Source organism: Polypterus senegalus, chromosome 6 (assembly GCF_016835505.1).
Source record: "Polypterus senegalus isolate Bchr_013 chromosome 6, ASM1683550v1, whole genome shotgun sequence".
NCBI classification, from domain to species: domain Eukaryota; kingdom Metazoa; phylum Chordata; class Cladistia; order Polypteriformes; family Polypteridae; genus Polypterus; species Polypterus senegalus.
In genome coordinates, this window is record NC_053159.1 from 39,859,945 (window position 1) to 39,886,690 (window position 26,746).

General features: G+C 37.7%; 2 protein-coding genes across 3 annotated transcripts in view; one reads left to right on the top strand and one right to left on the bottom strand.

The window, feature by feature from the left end:
• c6h2orf69 (chromosome 6 C2orf69 homolog) overlaps positions 1–7,630 on the bottom strand; it is an 11,454-nt gene extending 3,824 nt beyond the window's left edge. Inside the window, exons 1-2 of one of the 2 annotated variants that reach the window (XM_039755895.1) lie at positions 7,580–7,619; positions 6,805–7,151 (exon numbers count right to left, since the gene is read on the bottom strand). In XM_039755895.1, coding sequence (XP_039611829.1) covers positions 6,805–7,026 — 222 coding nt within the window. In that variant the 5' untranslated portion in view covers positions 7,027–7,151; positions 7,580–7,619. Of the gene's footprint in view, positions 1–6,804 lie in introns of both variants that reach the window. The other variant, XM_039755894.1, reaches the window with a different exon arrangement.
• An 11,227-nt stretch (positions 7,631–18,857) lies between these two features.
• nabp1a (nucleic acid binding protein 1a) lies at positions 18,858–26,124 on the top strand. The gene is made up of 6 exons (XM_039755897.1): positions 18,858–19,684; positions 20,108–20,246; positions 21,519–21,590; positions 21,843–21,927; positions 24,045–24,111; positions 25,592–26,124. Exons 1-6 carry the CDS (start codon positions 19,591–19,593, stop codon positions 25,810–25,812), a joined length of 678 nt encoding a protein of 225 aa, XP_039611831.1. The 5' UTR covers positions 18,858–19,590; the 3' UTR covers positions 25,813–26,124.
• The last annotated feature ends 622 nt before the right edge of the window (positions 26,125–26,746 follow it).

Consider the following 26,746-nt stretch of genomic DNA (forward strand, 5'->3'; position numbering starts at 1 on the left):
GGCCTTTAACACTAATTAATGGGCTTCTATTGGACAGAAGTTTGGGACAGGAAATAACTAAAGACATTTGTTTCTTCATATTTGTAAGACGTGTAGCCCGTAATCAATTGAAAGATCTGATAAGATTAAATTAGATTTGCTCAGAGTGATTCCCTTGATCTGGCAAAGACATTTTATCAGATAAATTACAGCCACTCTTGAAACACAGAAATGTTTCTGTACATTTCTCTAGCTAAAGTAAACAACTGGCTGTGCTTGCTGGTGTTACTTTAACTACTACCTTAAAACCAGCATGCTATTTCTCTGGAAACTGGTGAACCTGCAGAGATGTCTGGATGGTACTGGACACTTCACCTAGATGAACCATGACAACTAAGCAACCAAATGCGACCATTTATCTAATAATCGATCATATAATAAAATGCTAAGAGCCCTTTATATGTGTGTCTGACCCTTTTGAGCAATCTGATTAGTTTGGCTTTAGTGATGCAATAGAAAGAGGATGTGCAAGACACACAAGGAGCCACTGGAGGCATGCTGAGAGTCATCTTCAAATATGTGAAATATAAATGTGGACAGGCGAGCAAGATGCCTCAAAATGACAAGAGTCTGAGAAGCAGGCTTTATAGGAACAAGTTTGAGTAAGGAAGCACCAAGCAAGAGATGTTCAGACATATGAGGATAACAAGGAAAGTTGCTTAAGGTACGCATAAGACAAGAAACATTTAAATATTTTAAAATGTATTACCTGTCATAAAATGGTAATATGGCGAGCTATAAATGAATAAACAAGGTAGGTGAAATAAACAACTACTGCCTCATCAGCCCTATACTAATATAGAACAAACAACACACCCAGTAAATAACTAAAAACAAAAAAATGGAAAGAGTATATAGATGCAAAACTGAAAATCAATAACATATTGTAACAAATATCATGTTGTAACATCCTCCCAATCATACAGGGTGGCTCTGGAAAACGGGAAATTTTCAATTGAATTTCAATGGACAAATAAACACATTACAAAATACATTTAATGATGAAATGTATGGTACAGTATATGCAATTAATGATATTAATCAATATTAATTTATGTTTTGAAGAAAGGTGTTCATTTCTTCATACACATTCTGACAGCCTGTTGTGGAAATTCTGCATTGCTTGACATAACATGTCAACAGGAATGCCAGCAATTTCTTCTTCTGTCCTCCGTTTTAGTTTGGCAATGGTTGAAGGATGTGCGCAGTACACTTGGCTTTTAAGATGTCCACACAGAGAAAAAAAAAACAAAAATCATAGACAGTGAGATCTGGGGATCTTGGAGGACATGGAATGTCACAGTTGTGTGAAATGATGCACCTTCCAAACAATCGTCGAACAGCTGCCATTGATTGTTGGGGAGTATGTGAAGTGGCTCCGCATGGGGACTTCTTTTTTAAGGCTGAACCCATTTATTTGAAATCATGCAGCCATTTTGTAATCACATGAGCAGATGGGACATAATCATGACGTCCTAACTGGTAATGACACTGAAATTGCGCAGCAGTCACACTATCACCATTCTTACAAGAGGCTTTCACAGTGAATGCTCATTGCACACCACTCTACTGCTCCATTATAACTAATGGCAAGGGGTTCTAAACGAGGTCGCATTGGCACCAAACTGCCGACGCCTCAGGGTCCCCAATACCCAGTTCCAAAATTTCCTGTTTCCCTGCGCCCCCCTGTACTCCATCCATCCATCCATTTTCTAACCCGCTGAATCCGAATACAGGGTCACGGGGGTCTGCTGGAGCCAATCCCAGCCAACACAGGGCACAAGGCAGGAACCAATCCTGGGCAGGGTGCCAACCCACCGCAGGACACACACAAACACACCCACACACCAAGCACACACTAGGGCCAATTTAGAATCGCCAATCCACCTAACCTGCATGTCTTTGGATTGTGGGAGGAAACCGGAGTGCCCGGAGGAAACCCACGCAGACACGGGAGAACATGCAAACTCCACGCAGGGAGGACCCGGAAGCGAACCCGGGTCTCCTAACTGCGAGGCAGCAGCGCTACCACTGCGCCACCGTGCCGCCCATCCCCCCTGTACTATCATACATAAATACATACAAATCACTCATACATAATACATGCAAAATATGCCATCACAACACAATACGACCATCTCTATTATAAAAAAAAATCTTGGAAGACTTGGAAGGAGACAAGACATGATTTTCTTAGAGACAACTTAACGTCCTGTGAGACAAAGCAGTGAGACAAAAGGACAGATGTTGTACAGGATTTTGAATGTTCGAAGCGCTGTGCAACATGCAGATCACACAGCACGGTGGCGGCAGCAGAAGCAGGCCAGAAGCTGATCAAGCAAAGAGGAGGTAAAAAAAGTATTTGTTTCATATTGCATCACTGTTTAAGAGGGGGTTTCGGAGCAGCGACCGCATCTCTTTAGCGTGTGTTCAGCCCCCCTCTTCACAATGCGAGCAGCAGAGACGCAAAGTGGCTGGTGCGTAGTGCGCCCCAGAATGCTAGAATTTCTGATGGTGTAAAAGTCACTTATTTGCATAATGATAAAATGACAAAAACAGATATTATGGGTAGGGATGTACTGATTATACTGCATGACTTTGTAAATAGTGAGTTCTACATTTATCCTTCAGCACACATTACTTCAAGCATTCTATAGTTTACTTTTCAAAAAACTGGCAGAAAGCAATATTAAAGAATAAGTTTGGTATTTTTCAAGATGAAGTTACTTAACAACTTTTGTATGTTTAAGGGTAAATCAAAAAATAAAAGCAATTTGAAAAAAATCACACAATAACTACAACAGATAGAAGACGCAGTACAACACGTTTGTGATGGCTTATGAGTAGTTTGAACATGCACAGATGAAGCCAACGTCAAATAAACACAGATGCTCCACAGTGGGACTGCACAACTGTTGAGCAATGCTGAATAATGAGATTTCTTTGGACATTGGGAATGAAACCTGCCGAAACTCACTGAAGGATGTTGGTTTAGTATGCAAGTGAAAACAGCATGATTCAATGGAGTTAATGAATGGGTAGAAAGGTTTAAATAACAAGTGTAAACTGTCAGAACTCAATCTGGTTGACCATCAACAATGCGCACACAGACATGGCGAATGCCTTCATTAGAGAAGGCTGACGGATAATGTTGTCTGCTGTTGGTGCACATTTGGATATTTGCTATGAATCTGCACATGCCCTAATGCATTACGAACTGTGGTCCCATAGACTTTGCGCAAGATGGGTACCCATACAACTTGCTGATCTGTATAAGCAACACCACATGAAGACTGTGATAACAATTCCTGAAACATGATGAAGATGGCAGTGGTAGCGCTGCTGCCTCGCAGTTAGGAGACCCGGGATCACATCACGGGTCCTCCCTGCGTGGAGTTTGCATGTTCTCCCCGTGTCTGCGTGGGTTTCCTCCGAGCGCTCCAGTTTCCTCCCACGGTCCAAAGACATGCAGGTTAGGTGGATTGGCGATTCTAAACTGGCCCTAGTGTGTGCTTGGTGTGTGGGTGTGTTTGTCCTGTGGTAGGTTGGCACCCTGCCTGGGATTGGTTCCTGCCTTGTGCCCTGTGTTGGCTGGGATTGGCTCCAGCAGACCCCCGTGACCCTGTGTTTGGATTCAGCGGGTTGGGAAATGGATGGACGGAGGGATGATGATGATGAAGATGATCAGAGTGTTTTAGAGCGAATGGTCACCAGAAATGAGACATGGGTCCATCACTGTTGGGTGTAAAGCCAGACACAAAGCATGCAGCAGTAAAGAAGAAATTCAAAGAGCAGCCCTCTACCAAGAAAATCATGATGACCTTCTTTGGGAACTTAAAAAGTCCTATTCTGTCACATGTTCAGGGACATGGACAATCAGTGATCAGTACAACATACTGTTCTATGCTTGTAGAGAAACTGAGACCTGTGATTCACAGAAAAACAATCTTTCTGCATCATGACAACGTACGTCCCCATGCAGCAGCCACAATGGTGGAAGCAATACAATAGCTGCAGGTTGAATGTCTTCTACGACTCCCTTACAGCCCTGATCTAGCACATTGAGACATTTTTGGTCCACTTAATGAAGCTCTACATGGTCATAGCTTCACCTCATTAATGAAGTTAAGGAAATGATTGACCTATACTTGGGAATAGCTGAAAAGCTTCTTATCCTAGGAGATGAAAAAGTTACTGGAATGACACAAGAAGTCCACCGACCTGCAGTGAGACTATATGGAGAAGTGATATAACAATTATGTTCATCAGCTCACAGTTACAGAATACCTTATTGTGTTTTTGCAGTTTACAGTTAGGATGAAGGGTTCATAGATTGAAATCGCCTTGAAACTTACCAAGTACAGTAAGTCCACTTCAAAGCTGCAAGGGTTTTGATATAAGAAAACATGCCATTCACATTTATGAGGCATTCTTACAATAATGAAAGGAAACTAGTAAAAATTATTTTATCTTTAAACTATTTTTCTTGCAGCAAGAATAGATTTTCTCTTCACATGTATGCTCACAGACAACTTCATGGCTGGAGTTAAGGCAACCTAACAATCCACCAGCAACAAGCTATATTCTGCTTATACTGTTGCTTCTGCAATTCTTTTTCTTCATCAGTTATGTTCTGTCATGTCTTGTAACAATACAGATATGTGCATTCAAATCAAATGGTTATTTTTATTAAGAGTGCAGATTTTTCAGTTATTACATTCTGTGGGTTATTTTACATAGCCTACAGAGTGAGATTCACACCAAGTGGAGGTGTAGTGAAAATAGCAGATAAAAGTTTCATTGTACAAATAAATCTGAAGTGAACTGATTACATTGTATCATATCTTTAATAAAAGTCATAAAGAGTTTTAAAAGAACCAAGTCACCTCTATGTCATGGTTTCCATGGTGTGTTGTGTGCATGTACAATAAAATAAATATTCCAAAAATGAAAAAGGTGGAGTGTGCAATAAGGGCAGATGGGAAAACCACAAACTAATTTTCAACTTTTTTAATGCATGACGATTGGGTCTTGTTGAGGATATGCTAATGAAATAACTGAGGAAAATGCGTTTGGGCAAGCAAGCTCACTGACACTCATATCAATTAATCTGTAAATGTACAGAGAGGACATGCAAACTCCATGTAGGACCTGATGCTCTGAGGCAGAAAAGACAACTTTGCACTACCATTCAGCCTATGCCTAACTATACTAAAATTACTAAACTTTGGTCTGGTTAAACTTAGGTGAATATGCATTGCTAAACTGACTCATGCATACGTGAGTGTGTGTAATTGCCCTATAAAGGACTGGTGCCCTGTCCATGCAATAGAGTCCAGCTGCAGAAAAGACACTTTAAGTGTTAAATACATTCAGTGCCTGAGACACTTTAAAGCACATAATGTGATAATTGGACCCCAGTATCCATTAGTTTCATTATCAAATACAAGAGCATGCTAGTTATTCTTTAAAATGTATAAAATATGCTTCATGTTAGAATGTAGTGTCTTGTGCCTAACTAATCGCCAATAACTAATAATAAAATAAACTAATAACTACTGTATACCATTACTATGAATAACTACAACATAAAAAATACCAAATTTATCTTTTAAGCCGTTCTGGACACCAGTGTGTTTGATTTTATTATAAGAGTGTGTTGCAGTAAAAAAAAAAAAAATATATATATATATATATATATATATATATATATATATAATGCAGCATCTTTTATATTTGTTAAATATACTCCTGTTCAAGTTTCCAGGGACAATTTAGTTACTACTGGGTATGTACAGGGGAGGTGCTGTGCCATATTCACCGGCACCCTCCCCAGGACCTCATGAAATTTCTAGGAAATAATCTACAGGTCAAAATACGACATTAAATTTCAAATGATTCTGCCCTTACAGTCTGGAGTTAAGGGGGTGGGTAGAGGGCAGAGGGCATTATTTCGGCAGGGTTAATATCAACATACTAAAAACCTGTTGCAGTTACGGTTGAATAATATTTTCTAACTTTGAATTCAGTACCACGCAAAATGTAAGTCACCGACATATTTACCTAGGCAAAATAATACATTTGGCTTGGGGGAAGCGAGGCGACTTCGGCATTGCACCTGAAATGCTACTTTACTTTTTAGTCGTCTTCATGAAGTTTGACGTGTCTTTTCAAATTCAATTGTGGACAAGCAAATATTCCCAATGCTGTTTAGAATGCGTTGTCTGCTGTACTCATTCTTACGTTTTGTTGATTTTAGAACTTCTGCTGGAAATGAGCGGGAAGAGACAGGTATACTAAAAGCATGTTAAATCAATACACAAGGTTTCCAAAATCGAATTTTACAAAGTAGAAACACAAATACAATACAACACGGACTACTAATTATATAAAATGAGAGCTGAAGTAAGCTTACAAATAAAGAAAGGTGCAAAGTTCCAGTAAAGAAACAGCGTTAACAAACGTGAGAGCCTCCACTGTTACTGATTAAAAAAGCAAGGAAAAGCACAAATGCTTTCGTTGCCTCAATGAAAACCTCCCACATAAAAACCATGCCATGAACTAAAACTAGTGTCAAGTGCAGAGGACCAGCCTGCAACACCTGTACAGCAGATCGAACTACATACAGTATTTCCAATTGAATCACGCAGCGTTCCACTTAATTGAGTCGTACAGGCTGTCAGAGGGTCAGATGATTTTACAAGGAAGTGACTACTTCACACGAGCTGTGTTTTCTCTTGATGCACTCTCGCGGCCACGACTCACCTGTATATCGCCGGGGAAGTAGAGGACGTGACGACCGGAGGTCGGGCTGTCTCCTCCGGGGCGGAGCAGCAGCATCTCGTTGCAGCGACGAACCTCACAGCCTCGGACAGCGTGCAGTCTGAGCAAACCGGGGACTTCCGGAGCAGCAGTAGTGGCTGATGCATTCATATTTCTAACGAAGGCAACGGCGGAGAGAGCCACAACGGCTCTGGGACCGAACATCTGAAGGTGTCAGCAGCCTAGAGAGATATCAAGGCTGTACTTTGTCAAGCGGGCCTTGGATTTCAAACAAAACAGCGGCCCCTTCTGGACGAACTTGGGATTTACAACCCCTGGGCGTGGTAATTCTAGAATAAAAATAACAGAGTCATGGGTTTGAACCAGTCTTAAGGTCTACATTACATTATCGTCTTATCATATGGCGCAGTTTCGCACAGGGGCCCAGTGATCGCTAGTTAAAGTACAGACATTGACAGACACAAAATAGTCTGCATGCCCAAATACAGAAAGTGCTCCCCACTCGCCTTGAATTAAAACCGAAAAGATGGTCTCGATGCCCTCATATAACCCATTCGATAGGCTCTGAAATAGGATTGGGACGACATTCATTTTGCTTTTCTTGCATTTTTTTCATTTAGTGCAGGTTAGTGCGTTGATAAGGCTGATTTAAAGTTATTCACATTAACACATGCGATTTTGGTGTTCTAAGCAGGACTTTTAGTATTAAATATCTGAAATATTACTAATCACGTCCAGACCATACAGATTTAACAACCTTCCACGTCGAGCACACGTCTGTAGGCTCATCGAGTTTGTTTTCTGTGGAAATTAGACATCCTATAGGGTCTCGGGTAACTTCGTGAGCATAGCGTGAACCAATCAAAACTAAACCGGGGGTCTCTTACGTCTCACGTGAAACTTTCGAATGCTCCGCCTCCATTTAACAGCTTCTTTTACGCACGCGTAGGAATAGAAATCGAAAGTACAGTATTTCAAATTTCGAAACCTGTTATCGCTGAATGCGGTAATTTGTACGTGACTGGAAATTAGATTTCCATAAGAAATTAATTAGCATCGTTGAAATGATTACAGAGGTCGTTTAAAACAAACACGCACGTATTTAAATAATGACCAAATATTACTGCTAAGATGTATTTCATTTCTTCGAACGGATCTAAGGGCTAGTGAACACGTAAAATACTTAATTTTGCCACTTATATTTTTAAGGGATTTATTGCAGCCTGATAAAAATGGCAAGGGTATACATTTTGTTGGCCTCTATAAGCAGAAGAGCCCAGAAAGACTGATCAAGGGTGCACAAATATTTAAATAATGAGGGATTGTTTTTCTGTGTATAGAAAGTTTTAAGCTTTTCTGTAGCTTGCCTCATAGTACTACACGTATTTTTGAATTGTTTGTGCAAGTTATTATTTAATTTTATTAGGGATATATACATTATTAAAACGCATGTTTTCTTAGCTTCACGAGTTATGCATTTTGCATACTAAAAGCGATGGGATATAAAATGCTAGTGTTGTTTAAGAAAGAATCCATAATGATTTGCCAGTTTTGCTTGAGCATAGAAAACTTTACATGCTAATGTAATAAGTCTGTGGAACAATGTGATGACATTGTGATGAATAGGGCAGTGTTCCTGTCAGCTGCTAAAACTTTGTAGACACACTGTATGCGTGGCAGCTGGGTGACCTCATTCCCTCACACAGAATATTAAAAAGCATTTAAGATATTATTTTTGTCAGCATTACTAATCCACGTTATGTAGTAAAACACAAGCATTAACTGCAATGTCCGATTTGCTTTTCAAAAAACAGTTGATTGGCTGAAAGTTAGATATGCTAATTGTTAGGGGGGGAAAAAACATCCTTTTTAAATTAAGAAAAGTGGTTATGTATATTAATGTACTTGATTTTACAGTTCAGTTATTTTAGTTTTGAAACCATATTGAATTTTATTATTTGTTCAGTTTGTTATGGTAATGTGGTATACAACATGTGATGTTGTTTGGTCATTTTTTCTTTATAATATTTATGGTAACTTTGAGTTGCTCTTTGTCTGACTATTCACCTTAAATTGGTTTGCCAATAATAAGAGTACTGGGAACATAAGGCATTTTACAACATACTTTAAGAGAACACAAAGCCCAGCACTATGGCAAGGTCACACTTCTAGTGTTCTCTGTGACAGGGTGAAGAGCTCAGTAACTATGGAGTATTTTAGGGTAGAACTAATTCATCTTGTCTGGTTTGAAAGATGCATGTGAGTAGTAGTGTTGTTTTTTTATTTTTATCCTAGTGAGGATTTGCTTTGGGTATTGCCTACTGGGAATTAAGAATTACTACTTCACATTAACAGGGAATGGGAATCCCTGAGGAAGAGCTGGGGGCTCTTTCTGGAAAAGCAGAAATTAGGTTTACCTCGCTCGACTCTATATAGATTGTCAGACACAGAGGTATGCAGAGATTATCATCCATTTTCCTAATACAATTAACCTAACATTGGCTCATGGGACTCTGGAACATACCATTGCAGCACTGGTTATATAAAGCAGGACCAAACTATGATACTATGCCAGTCCATTGCAGGATACACAACTGCAAACACATAGACATATGAGGACAAATGTGAGTTGCCAGACAACCTAAATTGATGTCTTTGAGATGAGACATTAAACCATAGAGCATAAAAAGAAGACTCGCATGACAAAAGGGGTACTGTGCAAACTTCATTCAGATAATGACCTGGCCAGAAATTGAGCCCTAGATCAGCGAAGCAACAGCACTATCCTCTATGCCAACCCAAAGACCTTTTAGTGACAATGAAGAATTATAACATGAAACCTGCACATTACAACATATGTCACATGCTCGTCATGCTTGAAGCCAGCTGGCAACAGAAGAGAGAAAGATAAAATAAAAAGTAAAAAGTTAAAATCTGTTATATCAAGGTCATTTCTTCCATGGAAAATCTACAGAGTAAGTAATGAGAGCTATTAGAAATTTCTCAGGTAGTGATGTATTTGTTTTCATGTTGCCATTTGGTACTTGGTTTGACACAGAGTAATTATTGTAGTCCCATTTCTATTGATTGTTATAAAAATAGCTAAGGGTGAGCGATCACTTGCCTGAAGGAAGGACTGGGCATTCAGGTAGCAAGGATACTGGGGGCAGACAGAAAACCTCTGTTAGCCTAATTTTTAATTTTTGCTGAAATGAAAATCATGTAAATGTTATTACCGGAATAGGGTATAACAAAAGATTTTCATCATGGTAATGGTGTATTAAACCATTCCCAACATAATAAGTGATTAGTATTGTTTGGAAGATACCTTTCCACCTACTCAAATATCAGGATATGGTGCAGCTGTTTGCCTATTTTTTTTTTTTTTAACAATGGTAAGTTATGCGACTTGCTCAGAACCACAAATTGTGTCAGAAGTGGAGACAGAACCTGTATTCGTATAGTTTATACTACTATTCTGTTTGTTGAGGTAAAAGTTAAAGGGAAGATTTTAAAGTGAGTTCTGCACTAAGTATGTCAGCAAATGCAGCAAGTTAAAAACTGGAACAGAGTATTTCATTATTTAGGGTGTTTGACTTAAAGCTGGGTCTGTCAAGACAGTTGGAAGTACATTCTTCAGTATAAACTAGTTAATTAAATTCAACAATTAAATTTATAAAAATAATTTTAAGCAGTCTTCACATTTGCTTGTTACACTTGGGAAAATTTACATGTCAGCCAATTGAGTAAATCAGTGATCCTGCAGCACATCTGTGGCTACAGGTCAGTGTGTTAATTTTACTTTTAAGTGAGCAAATTTTTTAATTAGTTGATTTTTTTTTTCACTTCTATTATTTTACAGTCATAAAAATGCACTGATATACTTTTTACATTTAGAAGAAATCTAAAAATCTATATTCTTTGCCAAACTTTCAATGGTAAATTTTCTTTTACCATTTTTTTTGAAATCATCTTTTCTGTGGTGTTTGATCCCTTAATTTTATCCAGACAGTTACAATTACTGACATGCTATACAGACATAGGTGCAAATGACACTCTAAAGGGGAGCAGCTACTGTACTTCAGTGTCATCCACTTGCAAGTTAACTAAGATGATTTTACAGTAGTATTGATACTGTATGTAAAGAAGCATATCACAATGCAAAGTGCAAAGTTTTACCTTATCAAGAATTATGTGAGACAGCTAATTTCCAACTAAGTTTCACTTCTTTGAACAATAAGCAAAAATATTTATGTTGCAATGGAAAGGAAACACGGACACCAGAGGAACAGAACAGTGTTAACTGGTGGGATGACTGCCAGTTCCTTATGATTCACCACAGTTCAAGGTTCATGAAATTCTGAAACAGTGCAGGCTGGTGGTAGCAGTGCAATGGTGTGGGATGTGTTTTCAATACCATGTTATGTCCTCTAATGCAACTGAACCAATGATCTGCACATCATTGCCCAGGTGCATTGGTTCAGGCAGCAAGTATCCCAGTACAGGCTAGCCTTTTCACCAACATATACTGCAGCACCATACCACAAGCTTATGAAAGTTTTGGAATGGATTCAGGAACACATTCTGCACATCTCAATACAATCGAATGTCTGTGGTAAATGTTATGGTATGATCCATTATCAGCTTATTTCTATTTTAGAATACCTTTGAGCATATGGGCCAGGATTTCCATGAAGCACTTTAGTTACTTGGTTGAGTTTGTGGTCCAACATCAGTATTGTATTTTAAACTCAAATAAGTGACCAACCTCCTAATAAGTAGGTGTACTTAAGTTATAAAAAAATCTATTATACTATATGAGGATCATTTGTAATAACATTGTGCCAGTTTAATTTACTGTAATTAATTCAAATTAATTTTTAAAGCTGTGAATACCTATAGAAATTTGGGGAGCTGAGAAATTCAAAGTTTTCCATTAATGCTAAGAGTACTAGGCAGAGATTGTTTGTTCTCCTGAATTATTAGATACCAGTAACGGTGCACTGCATGATAACATGCAGTGAATACACAGGATTTGAGCATTCATAGTTTTCATACTCATTCTCTGTACGTTTAGCATTCGTTTGCTCAGAGGTTGATGCACTTGCCACTTCCTGAGCATCTCTTCATTTCTCCACCTCAGCGGCCCGCTTCTTCTCTTCTTTCGTCTGCATCATTTTGCATTAAAACTGATTAAGTCAGTGTCTGTGTTGCAATTACTTAGTACATTTTCTTTATTTTTTCACTTAAGCTGGCACTTAAATCTTCAATCTGCCTCAAGAATGATGTAAGATATGAAGAGGTAGGGGATGTGACAGCAAAGGTGGTAGGGAATGAGAACGGTGCCCGTATGCATGCACTGCATGGCTGGTGCCAAGAGTTGATTCTACAATAAAATACAAATAAAAAGAGGAATAACCTTGATGGGTCAATCATCACCCCAAAGGTGGATAGTAGAGGTCACGTAGTATATGTGTTCCAAATTTCAGGTCAATAGTTCAAATAGTTTGCGAGCTACAGGTGATTTAAAATCCTGGACAGACAAACGAACAGCCACGGTAGAATATTATATATAAAGACTGATGCCATAAATTACATACACCACAAAAAATGTTGATCAGTCTTTCTGCATTAAGTTATGTGACTTAAACTAATAAAAGGTCTATTATTTAGCATGTTATAGAACAGTATAATAAAGTAAAGAATATTTTCTATGTATTTTATAAATTCAATTTATCTAACAAAGTGATATCAGGGAGTTGAAGCCTATCTCAATAACACTGGCCTGGGACATGATTTAGACTTGGATGAAACTGCATTCCAGTACAGGACATGCGTGCCACTAGGCCTAATGGCAGTGTCTGTTTATTGTTGGTGGAAGAAATTAGTTGCTGTCATTTACTAATTCTGAAATTCATATCTGAAAATGCTATGGAAACCCTCTGTCATTCATCTATATTCTAGATCACTTATTTATTTCGGGGGAATAGAAAATTGGTTCTTGTTGTGTTGCAGGAGCAAACTCTGATTAGGACAGCATTCCATTACTGGGATCACCACATCTATTCATACAAGGCCAATTTGGAGTTGCCATCCCAACACTTAAATCTTTGGGATAGGAAAGAAAACTGAAGAAACTGTAGGATAACTCATACAGGCATGGAAATTGAAAAATCAAGGTGGTACTGCTACTTTGTTACACTAAACTAGGAAAAGACACACTGACAAAATGTATATCTCAGACTTTAGAAAAATGTATTGCATGGAGTTAACACTGTCAATTTCTAAAATTAAAAATGCTGAACTAGTAATGTTTGGTTAAATATGAGCTGTTTTAGTAATGGCTATGAGCAAGAAAAATATTTTTCACTTTTTCTTACTTACATACATGATCACAAATCATCTTTAAATGTCAAAGACATATAATAATAACAATAATAATACAGTACATTTTATTTATATAGCACCTTTCCCATGCTAAAGGACATATGAATGAAGCAGGCACAGATACCCATGCAGTATAACTGTAAAAATGGTGCTTACTAATAACAATCAAGGAATTTTTTACTGCATAATCCAAAAAGTTATGTTTTACTGTATATATATTTTGGCACTCATGGGCATCTTGGGACCCCAAAGCTTTGACACAAATACACAAACACCAGTACTAGGTTCAAAGAACCCTTTATTTGTAATAATACCTTTTAGGTTTTTGTCAAAGCAAAGTAACCTTCCTTGCTGTCTGTTTTCCCTTCCTCCTCTCCTTCCAGGCAAGTGATATCCTCCAGTTCCTCATCCTGACTCTGACTCCCCTTGTAAGATGAGGAAGCCCTGTTTATGTCAGACCTGAGAGTACTTCCAGTGCCAGAACATTGCACAAATTAAGCACCTCTTGTTCCTGCCAAAGTAAGGACAGTCTTTCCCGGCAGCTCTCCCTGGTGGCACCCAGCAGTTCTCAGTATGCTCTATGCCCAGAAACCCTGCTGCTAGTGTATCTGGGAAGATACACTCTTGGAAGACCTGTTTCCTCTGGCCTGCTCATTTTATAGTCCTGTGTAGGAACAGGAACATCATCCATCCTGGTTGGGACATCAGTCCAGGGTTGCCTCCCATCACTTTGTATATTATTAATATATTATTACATTTAGGTTTTGAATTATATCAGATTTTCTGTCCATCTTGCAAATTTAGGGAAGATTAATTTAAAGTTGCATAAATCATAGTATTAAGTTTTAAGGGTTTGCATGCGGTAGTGACCACACTATACTTGTGACTCTTGTAATACTTGTAACTAAGTGATCTAGTAGGAGTTTATGTTGTTTAATAAAGTAAGTCTGTACAGTATCTATGTTAAATTTCTACATGTCTGTATGCAGATATTGGTAGAGTGGTGGCTCTGAGGCTAGGCATCAATGGGAAGGTTGTTGGTTTGAATCCCGTAAATCCCAGAAATGATTTCACTCTGTTGGGCCCTTGAGCAAGGCCCTTAACCTGCAATTGCTCTGTCCTGGACATGACGTTAACCTGCATCACGTCCTGCAAGCAGATCCTCCAACTTGCAAGGGAATATTTTGGGGGTTGTTGGCAGGATTGGCACTTCAGGCCCTGTGAAAAACCTCACACTGTTCCATTCCATTTGAACTAATGTCGTGCTGAGGTGTCACCCATTACACACCTGCACTCATGTCCTTAACCTCTCTCTATATACAACATATCATTCAAAAAATGATTGATTAAGTATTTGTAATTATTCAGCAGAAACTGAGAAATATTTCAGTTTCAGTTTGCATATACAGAACATAGACTTTTTGTATTCCATTTTTTGAACTTCCTCTGAGAGTGATTGAGTCCCTCGGCGAACAATAATTTTCAGGTTCTGAGGTATATTCTCAGTTGAAATAAGGCCCATGCATTGACCTGGCCAGTCCAGAGCATTGATATTTATTGTTTTTTAAGCTAATTAAATGAGGTACATTGTCCAGTTGGAAGACAGATATTCTCCCAAAAAACAACACCAGTCAGGTTCAAATAACCCTTTATTTGTAATAATATCTTAGTAAGTTTTTGTCAAAACACCCTCGAATGATCATGGCCACTTTCTATTATTCTACCATAATGCACGTTATTGCCTGCAGTTAGTACATCTCTGTAAGGCCCTTGATAGTCGGAGAAAGCCAGTGAACCCAGTCTTAGGTGAAATTCTTCCAAGCTGTTGTCCAGCTGTTTTCATGCACTGTAATTCTGAGTTGTACCATGAAGCTGAGTATTTAAAGGAAACCTCCTGTTTTTAAGGTTCTGTTTTATCTAGTGCTAAATAAAGGGCATATTTATATTAGTCAACAGCACTATCTAGTGCAGATGGAATAGGGGAAAACAAAAAAGGATCACAAATGGATCCAGCAAAGATAGAGGGACAGATATGTTTAAGGTTTATGAAAGAAATTTGACATTCACAGGTAAGAGGAGGGAGAGGTAATAAGTCAGTGAAAAGTACTGCTTTATGGTTAGAGAGGCCCAAATCACTGCTATAAGTGTTGCTGAGAGAAAAGCCAAATGTATAGATCAAGTCTAGATTACAAATGCAAGCTAAGGCCCCTTCATCAGGCAAGGTGGGGGCCTTAGCTGCCTCGAAAGCTTGCATTTGTAATCTATTTAGTTAGCCAATAAAAGGTGTCATTTCACCCTACTTTCTCCTATATCTGGGAAAGGGAACTTAAGTGGGTTAATAATTCAGCCAGATCAGATAAGAAAGACCCATTGTATTTTGGGGGATGACAGAGAACAACAATTTATTTAAGAGCCAGACACCTAAAGACAATGGACTGTCAAATGGGATTCTTTTGAAGTTTAATTCAGATTTAACAATTACTGTGACCCCAGCAGCTTGTCTTGAGCTGCAAACCTCTGTGAAGTAAACGTATCCTGATGGTGTCGCCTCTGTAAGAGATGTAAGTTCATTTCATTTTTGCCAAGTTTTGGTTAAGCATAGCATATCAAGGATAGAGACTGTAATGAATTCTGATTGCACCAATGTTTTGCCATTAAGCGATCTTGTGTTAAACAATGTAATATAGCTAATGAGGGCTAGTTGTACACAGATCCATAACCAGAGTTTATTTTAGTATATTGTAAATTTGGCACACTAGTACTCTTATTTCCGAAGTCATGAGTAGGACAGCATATTCCTTAATAATTGCTGCTGGTGAACTTTCTATTTGTAGCCCAGTGGTGGTGGTGACCACCTGACTTGTGATATTTTGGGTACTGCACAATACCAGTGTTTTTTAGGACATTCCAGGCCGACCATTTGCTCTGGACAAACTGTTTAATATGTAGGAGTTTATCATGGGTGATTTCTGCACAACAGAATTCCAATACTTATCCAACTCTAGCAGAGCAAATTCAAGTAGCTCAACACAGCAGAGAAGGTGAGATGGGTGGGATGGGGTGGCGCAAATGAAAGGCGACAGCAACGCATCAAAAATCCATTAGAAGCAAAGACTGATTCCACTGAAGGATTGATCCTTTAAAAAAGTAGGAGATAAGATGCGCATGAAGATAATTACCAGAATTCAGAGGTTCCAACATTTAGCCATATACCTATAACCGTGCGTATTACAAGTGTGATCGCCTTAGTGTCGCAAGCCCGGTGGGTGTCAACATCAGATCATTTCTCCAGATGAAGCATGTATAGAAGGGCTCGACAGCAATCCAGTATATCCATTTTAATTAAAAAGACATAACAGTCCACATTTCTAAATTTCCATGTTGCAAAGAAAAATGTTCACAAATCAGCCATCAGTCAGGGGTTGGCAATCAAAAGAAAGTTTCGTCCAGTGAACCACAAGAAGATTCAAATCAGTTTCTTACAATGCTCTCCAGTTCTACACATTTATACAATGCTGAAATAAAGAAAGTCAGGTATGATCTTATTAGGTCATAAAATCTTCTTTTACTTGGCCTGCTGGCTTTCTGTAAACTTTTCAGTAGTGTTTTTAAATACCCTTCTCCTTAATAATGATTTCCACTAACATCATGCAGCATTCCCCTTGAATACTCTTTTGTCTTCATGTTGTTTTACTTAGGAGTTCAACCATCTGTGGTATTTTCCAGAGAAAGATTTATTTAAAATGAGCTTATACGAGACCTACTGATTACCTAGGTGTATAACCTTTAATGACAACTGATTGTACCATAGAAAAATGGTGATTACTTGTGGAATAAGTAATTTCTGTATGATCTGTAAAATGTAATTTTAGTGTTGAGACTTGTATTATGGCTCTGTGTTGTAAAGAAATTAAATATGAAGATACTCAGTGGCTGCGGTGGGCTGGCGCCCTGGCCGGGGTTTGTTTCCTGACTTGCGCCCTGTGTTGGCTGGGATTGGCTCCAGCAGACCCCCTGTGACCCTGTATAGTTAGGATATAGTGGGTTGGATAATGGATGGATACTCAGTGGAGAATTAATACACTATCATTCTCCTGTACGCAAAGTAACACACATCTAAAAAGAAAATATGTGGGGTACTTGTTTCCATTATAATTATAAAGCATATTTTTTTGGTGCTATAAATTTAGGCCTCCACTTTTAGCAACAACTATTATATTGGACTGCACAGGAGGAGCCTGAAGGAAATTCAATAAAGCACCATTGAGGTCAAGCCTCCATTTGGTCAAAGTGCACACATTCACCAGAAAAGTAACCTAACAGGTTTGTTTTGGAAAATGAGAAAAAACCAGACATAAGGAGTTATCCAAACAAGGACACAAAGACAACATTAAAACCCCACACAAAAAGGAATGGCCGAATCAAGTAGGAGATGCAAATGCTATGAAAGGGCAATTCTAAATGCTGTGTTGCCCTTTTAATAAAATGTGTTGAATTTGTAGTGGAGAAAAATAGTCCTCTAAAAGAAGTTGTGGACATTACTATTTTCGAGAAAGCAGATGCATAGTATTGTTACCCACAAAATGAAAGCTTAATCAATCAAAACAACTTTTAAAGGGTACACAATTATATAGTCCTTTACATTACAAAAACAAAACGATTTTAAGCAATATGCTTGTGATGTATATATTCAGATACACAATACAACATGATTTAAACTACAAAAAGACTACATAAGTAAAAACACACACACAGCCACACATTGATGAAAAACCAGCAAAGTCAGATTTATATACAACTGCCAGTTAAGAGGTTAAAATAAACAGGCACTAATTTAAAAATGCAAGTAAGAAAAAATGCTTTTGCAGGAGTGTTTCAAACATGAATTAACTGAGGCCTACAGGATTCAGGAAGCAGAAAAGGACGTTCATATTTATAAGAGGAAATGGTCGATTCCTGACAAACCGCCTCTGCGTTAAAAACAAAAGAAAGTAAGAACCATATTGCGAGCCGTCCTGGTATAATCTTGATACAAAAGGCATAAGGAATGTTAACAGTAAGATAACCAATAAAGACTATGATGTAATAGCTGATTAGTAAGTTATGAAAATGCAGGCATATAACAAACGAGGAAATACATCTCGCATTATCATCTTATTTTGCAAGCTGCCACGCAGTGCCTCAAACACGAACTGGTGAAATAATGATGAAAAAAAGATAAGGTTAGAGGTCGGATTTATCACTTCTTGTCCAATCAGCGCTCAAGCGAAGGCCATTGTTACATAAAAACGAAAGAAGTACTCGGAGGAGCATACCATTATAGCAGGTTGAGGGGTAGTGAAGTAGAATGTTGCTGTTTATTGTCTATACCGCAACTGTTTGCATTTATCTTCAAATGCGTCCTATTTAGTTAAAATTAAAATTGTTTCTGTTTTATAAAAAAATTAAAATCCGTTCTAATTTGTATATATTTAGTCGCAAGAAGATTCTCTTGTCCCCTTCAGGGAGCGGCGTGGCGTGGCGCAGTGCCGCCTGACTTTATAAAGCCTGTGGGAACGCTGCCTTGCGCATTCTGGGGCTTTGTCAGGGAGAAAGCAGCACTCTAGATAGGCGGTTTGAGTGGGACACGTGTGCGGATAGTTTTTTTATTTTTTATTTTATTTAGTTTATTGTGTATATATGTATAAATAATAAAGTACATCAAATTATATTATATTGACATATATGGCAGAGGAACATTAACGAGCGAGCGTCATTAATGCTTTATTTTGCCTAAAATACCTTTAAGGGCTTGGATCCTTAAAATTCTTTAGCTGATAAACTTAAGCATTTACCAGCCACACTTGGCGATTGAAATGCCTTGTAAATCACTATTCCCTTTCGTAATCAATTGGAATACTGTTAGATTATTTTTTTAACATTTTTTCTTTTTTTCGGAAATCCAAGTAGCCGATAATTTCAGAAATGGGTGGATGGTAAAGGAATGAGTTTTTCTCCCCGATTTAAAGGGACACGGTTGTAGTTTAATTCGTTTCTGGTGTCTTTACAGTGAAGACCTCGCGCTGGTGATAATTCGTCTGCGTCAATGGTTTAAATATTACGATTTTTTAATTTAGTGTTTTTGTTATTATTCGTTTGAATACGTATATTAAACGCGGAAGTGACAAGATAGTGAAGATGCTTTGAAAAAAGCATTGTTTTGTTTCCGTTTAAGGAAGACGATTTACAAAAAAAAAAAAACAGTTTCAGATGCAAAGTTTCCTCACTACATGTTATATTTTAGTATATAGTCTTAATAAATTTCAGTTTCAGGAACAAATTCCGTTATTTAGTTAATTTTCACTCACGTAACGTAACAATTTAGTTAATACATTTACTAGAATGTCGATAGTTCAAAACGAGACTGTAGTTTTGATTAAAGATGTAAAACCAGGCCTGAAAAATTTAAATATCGTCTTTATTGTACTGGAAATAGGTAAGTTACGGACAGATTGTTACTCTTGTGACAACACGTGGATTATTTTTTCTTTTGGTTGGCCGCCCTTTAAAGCGGTAGTTCCCCAATCTTCACGGAAAATGACCATTAGCAGAGTGGCATTCTTTTAATTACCTAATTCCTCCTTTTGCTTTGTTAAGGACAATTTTTAGTTTTTGAAATTGATATATTTTGTGACCCATATAAGTTTAACCTATTTTATGTATGAAGTTACAGTAATCAAGCTTGTATCAGTTGACCTTGTGTGCTCTGGCAGAGGTTTGAGTTAAAAAAATGTGGGTAAAGTTGCTAAAAACCACCTGATTTGCTTCCAGTTGAAATGCAGAACAAATCCACAGTGTGTTTATGATTGGTAGGGTTTTACTATTTATACCTTTTTGTCTCACATTTTGTCTTGACCAGGCAGGGTAACTAAAACAAAAGATGGGCATGAAGTGAGATCCTGTAAAGTTGCTGATAAAACTGGGAGCATCACAATATCTGTCTGGAATGAGCCAGGGAGCCTGATGCAGCCTGGAGATATCATTAGACTCAGCAGAGGGTATGTGAACAAAGTGACCTTAATGTCTTTGAATAGGTTGATATAATGATCATCCGGGTAATTGTGTGTTTTTTAAAGTTATGTTTGTATAATTTAACACATTGGTGGTGGCATTGTGTTTTTATTTATGTATTTAATTTAGTGTCCTTCCCCATCTAAAACATGCACATTGTGTTGACCGCTCTTTTGGGTGGCTGTGAGTTGCCTTTGACAGACTGATATGCCATCCAAGGTTGGTTCTAGATTTATGCCTACAACTGCCATGAGAGGCCTGCTACCCTCCTAACTCTTTATCAGAATGACCTGAAAGTGGGTAAATACCAGTGCATCTCATAACCTGCCAGTATAAAACTGTTGCAATATTTTTCTGGTGCCACAGAAGCGGAGAGTACAGGGTGGGGGGTGCTAGTTAATTATAGGCACATTCTTGCATGTGCCTACACTTATAAACCGGGCCAATTTAGAGCCGGTGGTTATCAAAAATAATGCTAGGGAACACAGATTAGAATACAGTACTCAGTTTCTGACTGTTCTGCCTGCAATCTGAATGTAATCTGGAAGCAAGTTTTCATTATGCTTCCATGATGAGTGTTGTATTCAACCCAATCTGTTTTAATTAACCAAATTGCTGCTTTTAAATTGTGAGTTTTTAAATTTTATATTTACATAATTCCTATCTTGGTGCAGATTCCATAATAATCAAGATTGTTCCCTCCCTCTCATAATTCTACATGTTTAACTGACAATTTAGAATTGTCCTGGTGTAGAGGAGTTCAAGAATGTGCCCTGATGCGAACTGGCACACCATCCAGGATTGCTTCCAGCATAGTATACAGTGCTACTGGATAAGGCATTAATTCCCTCAAACTATGATCTGTGTAACTCCGTGAAGTTATTAAAATATACATTCTTTTCAAAACTGCTTGTAAAGCTTTTATTTTGGTGTTGTATTAAAAGGGAGGGGAGACCCTTTTGTAACTGGAAAGAGAAAAAAAGTGACAATTTGTAAACTTTAAATATTGCAAGTATTTTTTCTGTTTGACAATAATTACCATAATGGTCTTAACAAGGTAATGAGAAAAGTTATTGTGAAGTTTATATTCTAATTCGTATAGAATAAATCCTGTTTGTAATAGGTTTTTTTTTTTTTTTTTGACTGCAGAATTTCAGTTCATGTTGATTAAACAGTTCTTTCATTTAATGTAAATTTATTCAGTTACTTTTGCCTCTATGCCTCATTGTTTGTTCTGAAAATGCTTTTCTTGTGTTTAGTTATGCTTCCATGTGGAAGGGCTGCTTGACATTGTACACAGGACGATGTGGAGACCTACAGAAGATTGGGGAGTGAGTAGATGAGGGATGGAGTGTTTTAACATTGAGTACTGAATATGCAGGTTTAACTTTTTTTTCTTTTTTTTTTTTTAATCCATTTTGTAAGCCTTGGTCATTCAAAATTTCCCAAAAATTTGGAAGTGTCTTTAATCCTAGCTTAATTACATTATGATTTTAAATTGAAGGGGGAGGGCAGGGTTGGGGTTTGTAAAAAATAAAGTATTCAAGTTTTTTGCTTTGTTTTTCTCCTCCCTTATTGATCAGATTTTGTATGGTATACTCTGAAGTCCCCAACTTTAGTGAACCTAATCCTGATCTCCTTAATCAAGCACCTCAGCCAGGCAAAAATGTAAGTACCGTCACAAGACTCGTCCTCCTTGCTGTTCCCCCTCTTCACTTAACCGGGTGTTTTTTTGCTGCTTAACACATGTGTATTAACAGGTTTATGAATTTAGCTTGCCTCCTATGCCTTAGCTCTTCACTGTAAGTTTTCTTGTATGTATATTAATGTGTCATTTAATTTCACAGTTTTGAATGCAACTCTTTTTGGATGTAGTAATAAAAATAGAGCTTTGTTTTTAGTTTATAGAAAGTCACAACTACAGCCTCTGGAAGTCAGAAAAATCATTTTAACTGCATTGGAAATTGTCAAATGATACTTTTCTATGTAGGTCCTGTTTTGTAAGGCCTTGACCTTGTTTAGCTAAAATAGCCTCACTGTGCTAAACTTCACTGATTTTATTCTAAGACAAATTTTTAAAGATTGTGTTGGTACTTTTCTCGATGTGTGTATTTACCATGAGACTTATTTAGTGTTAAATTCTTTTATCAGCTAACAGCCATAGCTACAGAGTAATACACCCCAAGTTTTACAAGCCGTGCCACACTGAGGGAATTTTGAACAGAAAATTGCCATTGTGGTTTGAGGTTTTTGGCCCTTGTAGTTGTGGCCACATCAGAAGAATAGTGGAAACTGATCAAGTATCTTGTGAGTGCAGTTAAGAGGAAATTGGACCTTTCAAAATGTATACCAAAATACTTGGTGAACCCCCCACCCCCCTCAAATTCAGTTCCAAAATAACTTTTGAGCAGAGTGTTTACATTAACTGAATGGACACTAGTTCATAAATGATCTAGCCAGCAAAGTCTACTTTTTTGTTTGTGATGTCTTGTTTAATGAGCCCTTAGTTCCTGTTTTTTACTTCATGATCTTTATTACTTGAAAATGAAGGCTTTTTTTTTTTTTTTTTGGTATGGGCAGGAGTTTAAATTCCACCTGCAACCATTGTTCACCTGGCGTTTCTATATTCTTCCTGTCTTTGTGGATTTTACTCCACACCAGCATGATGGGTGGGCTGGGTTACTTTTTGCTTACAGTTCCAAATTGTATGTGCACATGTGTTCAGCGATACTGGTGCCCTGTCCAGGTTCTGAATAGTCTGTAGTGACACAGGTACACTGAAGTGGGTTAAGTGTGCTTGAAAAATTTACCACAGTGTTTTAATACTACATTTGTTCTTTTGAGTTGACAGTCATTTTAAACAAAGTGTAACATTTAAGGAGGTTTGTATAGTGTTTCTTGTCCGGGGCTTGGAAATAACCTCACCATGGAAGACAAAGTACAGATTTCTTATGTATTTTACTTTGCATATAATTCAGTTCAGTTGTGTTAGTTACATCTATTGACTGCTGGTTAAAAATGTCTACTCGGGTACTCCCCATTTATTTGCATGCTAAAAATAAAGCATCTTTCACAGCCCCTTCCTGTGTAGTTGGCAATTTGAGTAAAATGTCAATGCATTATTTTACATAACCAGACTTAACATAGCATTTGTTTCAGAATGCTAACCTCTGATGGCAACATTGCTATGCTTTGCATGCTAAGTGTTCATTCATAATTAATAGTAGGGTATTGTGGACTTCATTAAAATACTGTAATCAGACATTAGGTTTACAGCCTCAAATGTCTAGCTAAGCAGGCTTTATTTCCTTATAAAGTCTTTGTTGACATCTAGTGGAGGTTGGCAGTACTTCTCTCTAATATACTCCAGCCATTTTTAAAGAGTCTGGTTTAGCGTATATACAACTTCAGTGTTTTCTGTTGTGTGCAATGGTTAACCAAATTTTTGTGTACAGTAATACTGGAGTAGTTAGCATTTTAAGCCTTCTGAAACTGCCTTTTCAGATATCAACAGGTAAATCAGAATGGTGTATTCTGAAATTTCTCTCTGGTAATGTATGATCCTGCATTTGTTCATGGGCAGTTGGGGCCCAGTGACTTTTTTTTTTCTTTTTTCTTTTTTCCTTGCTAATTTAAAGCTAGTTATTATTTCTAAGATATGCAGTTATTTAGTTCATTAAATTGCTACCATATCATGCTTATGATGGTTAGTTGCCTTGTAAAATGTATAAAAAAAGAAACGTAGCAAGCAATTCATTGAATTTTTTTTTTTTTGTTGTTTTAAGGCCAAAGGTGAGCAGCGAAGCAACTCTCCCACAAACCATTTGAGCTCAGGTATTCCAGTCCAAGCAGGTAAGTTGCTTTTATAAGATGGCCAACCTGTCATAATTCCCAGAAAGAGTTAGTGATTGAGTTTATTAGATGAAATAATTTGACTTGGCTGTGTTTATTCTGAAAGGAAGATGACAGCATCCAACTCTTAATATGTTTACATTTTGCTTGGATACACAAGGGTAAGTGTATGGTAGCCACACTTGTTAAGCCAATTTTTTTTCTGACTACTTGCATATACATCTCATATTGAGGTGGCTTTGGAGTTGAACGTACATTACTGCTAATCTCAGGAATATAATATGAGGTGTAGAAGAGTTCTTTCAGCTAAGGTAGGGCTCTCTCTAAAGTATTAGGATGATTAACATTGAAAAATCTATTTGAAGACTGAAAAAGATGTATGAAATTGGTTCTGAAACTTATTTCTTTTGGTTTGTAATATGTCTGTTTTTAATTGAATATTTTGAGTGTATTATATGCATCAGTATTGTACTTTCAGAAGTCTTAAAACTTGTACCGTGCAAACCTGAGTGATGAACCAGTTTAGTGAAGATGCAATGTTCATAATGTATAGGCCACTAGACCTCTTAGAGTATTTGCTGATAAAGTTCAGTGATGTGCAATTTTTTGACTAACCAGAACATTTTAAGTGCAATTGGCTTAGTAATGTTAAACATATGGTGCTTAAATGTTTATTATAACAGTCTGCTGATGAAGATGAAGTTTGTCCTCAAGTTTTCATTTTCATCTGAAAGTCTGTCATATTGTAATCGTGGTTTGGTTTGTGTTTAGGGGATTTTTAAAGTGTCTTGTCAAAGCTTGTGGCTGGGATGCAGAATCGGACACCCAATTCAGTTATTTGAGTCACTGGCCCTTTGTCTTTAATGACATTATAGTAGTGCCTCTGAAACAGACACAGAATCCTTGTGGTTTTTAATTTTCAATTCCAGTAAATCCCAGTAGATGGCAGCAAAGCTTTTTTAGTATAATGGCCACCTGCCTTTTAGTCTGGTTTTCCTCCCTCTTCTCACTAGCCCCATTACATTTTTGTACAGATGGAGCTGTTCTAATCTAGCTATCCCTTTTATGTAGCCATCTCTCTATTCTACCTGTTGGAGTTGAGATGAAATTGATGGCTATAAAATATTGCATCACAATTTCTTTACAAATAGTTCACATAACAAAGATTGCTCTAACTATACTTTGCTTTAATTTCCCAAAGGGAATGTTCATGGGGGAAATGCAGCTCTCCAATATGGCATTAAAGCAAGCTTCCTGGTATCTTAAGTTTAGAGTGCAGTACTCTGAACTTGGAAAGAACTGTTGTGTCAAGTGTTTGTGTCCGAGTAGAATACGGTGTTGTACTATTAAATGGAGAGGCAGATGGAATGTTGTCTTGTGTTCTTTGCTTTGCGTTAAATATGTATTTTAAGACTAATGTGAAAGTTATACTGTGTAAATTACTTTGTCTTCTAATGTTTGTTACTGTGTTATTCCTCAGGAAATGGAGCTTCTCATTCCTATTCTACAAACAGCACAGTGCCCATCAACAGCCAGCTCCAGAACCCAGCACCTGCCCAGGGGGTTTTGGGAAGAACCAATGGTCGCATTCAGGCCAATAGCAATATCTCTGCTGGGGGTGTAGGCAGTGGGTTGGGACCTTCACCTCCTTCTGTAACTATCAGTAATGGCAGAGATCCACGCAGAGCCTCAAAAAGATGATATCTTAATTTGTGTACGTTTTCCACCATGGGCAGGGCTGCAGTTGTCAGAAATCCACACTCGTACTTGAACACTGGGTGCACTTTTTTCTTGATGCATTTTTTGATGTATCAAATTTTGTATGCTTTTGTATATATAAGCCTTTCAGGAAATGCTGCTTATAATGGAAGATGTCTACAGAAGTGAGTTCAAAATCTTAATCTGTGATAGAAATTCAACTAACTCTCAGCTTTGTCACCCAAACCCCACTTTTTAGGTTCTTCTGACATCTATTAATAAAATATTGTGGCCTATATTAAGCCTTAAACATAACCCCTTTTATTTTTCAGTCCTAAATAAGTATGCATTTTGAGTTTTTCATCACTGGTGTTTCATACTTTTATCTTGCCATCCTGACTACAGAGTATGTGTTGGGAGAGGCATTACACAATGTTTAAAATGGGTTTGGGTTTGCTCTTGGTAACTCTAGTATGGTTAACCCTACTCTGAATTTGGAGCAAGGCCCACCTAGCTGCAATGATTGGCTAAGAAAAATGGTGAATTGTGATGGAATTCACATCAGGTAAGTAAGTTCAAGCTATTGTCATGCTTACATTGTACAACAATTTTCACTTGCGTGTCTTTCTGGGACTCGTGACAGTTGGCTAATAAAAGCAAGGACTACATCTACCATGCACTGCTTAAACGTTCAGTACAGTTTGCCAAAACAGAGCCAGGAAGAAAGTAACTGCAGGCTGACTGCAGCCTTGAAGTAATGTGGTTTGCCTTTGTAAGGCAGCACATTGTTTATGTCCTAACTAAAGGCAGGTGGCTACAGTAATATTCTTAACCATCTTTACTACCCCCATTAGTATTTTGTTTGTGGGTTGACCAGAGTCCAGTACCAGAAAGTAATGCAACCATTTACTATACTCAACTGTGGAAGATGGCAAAT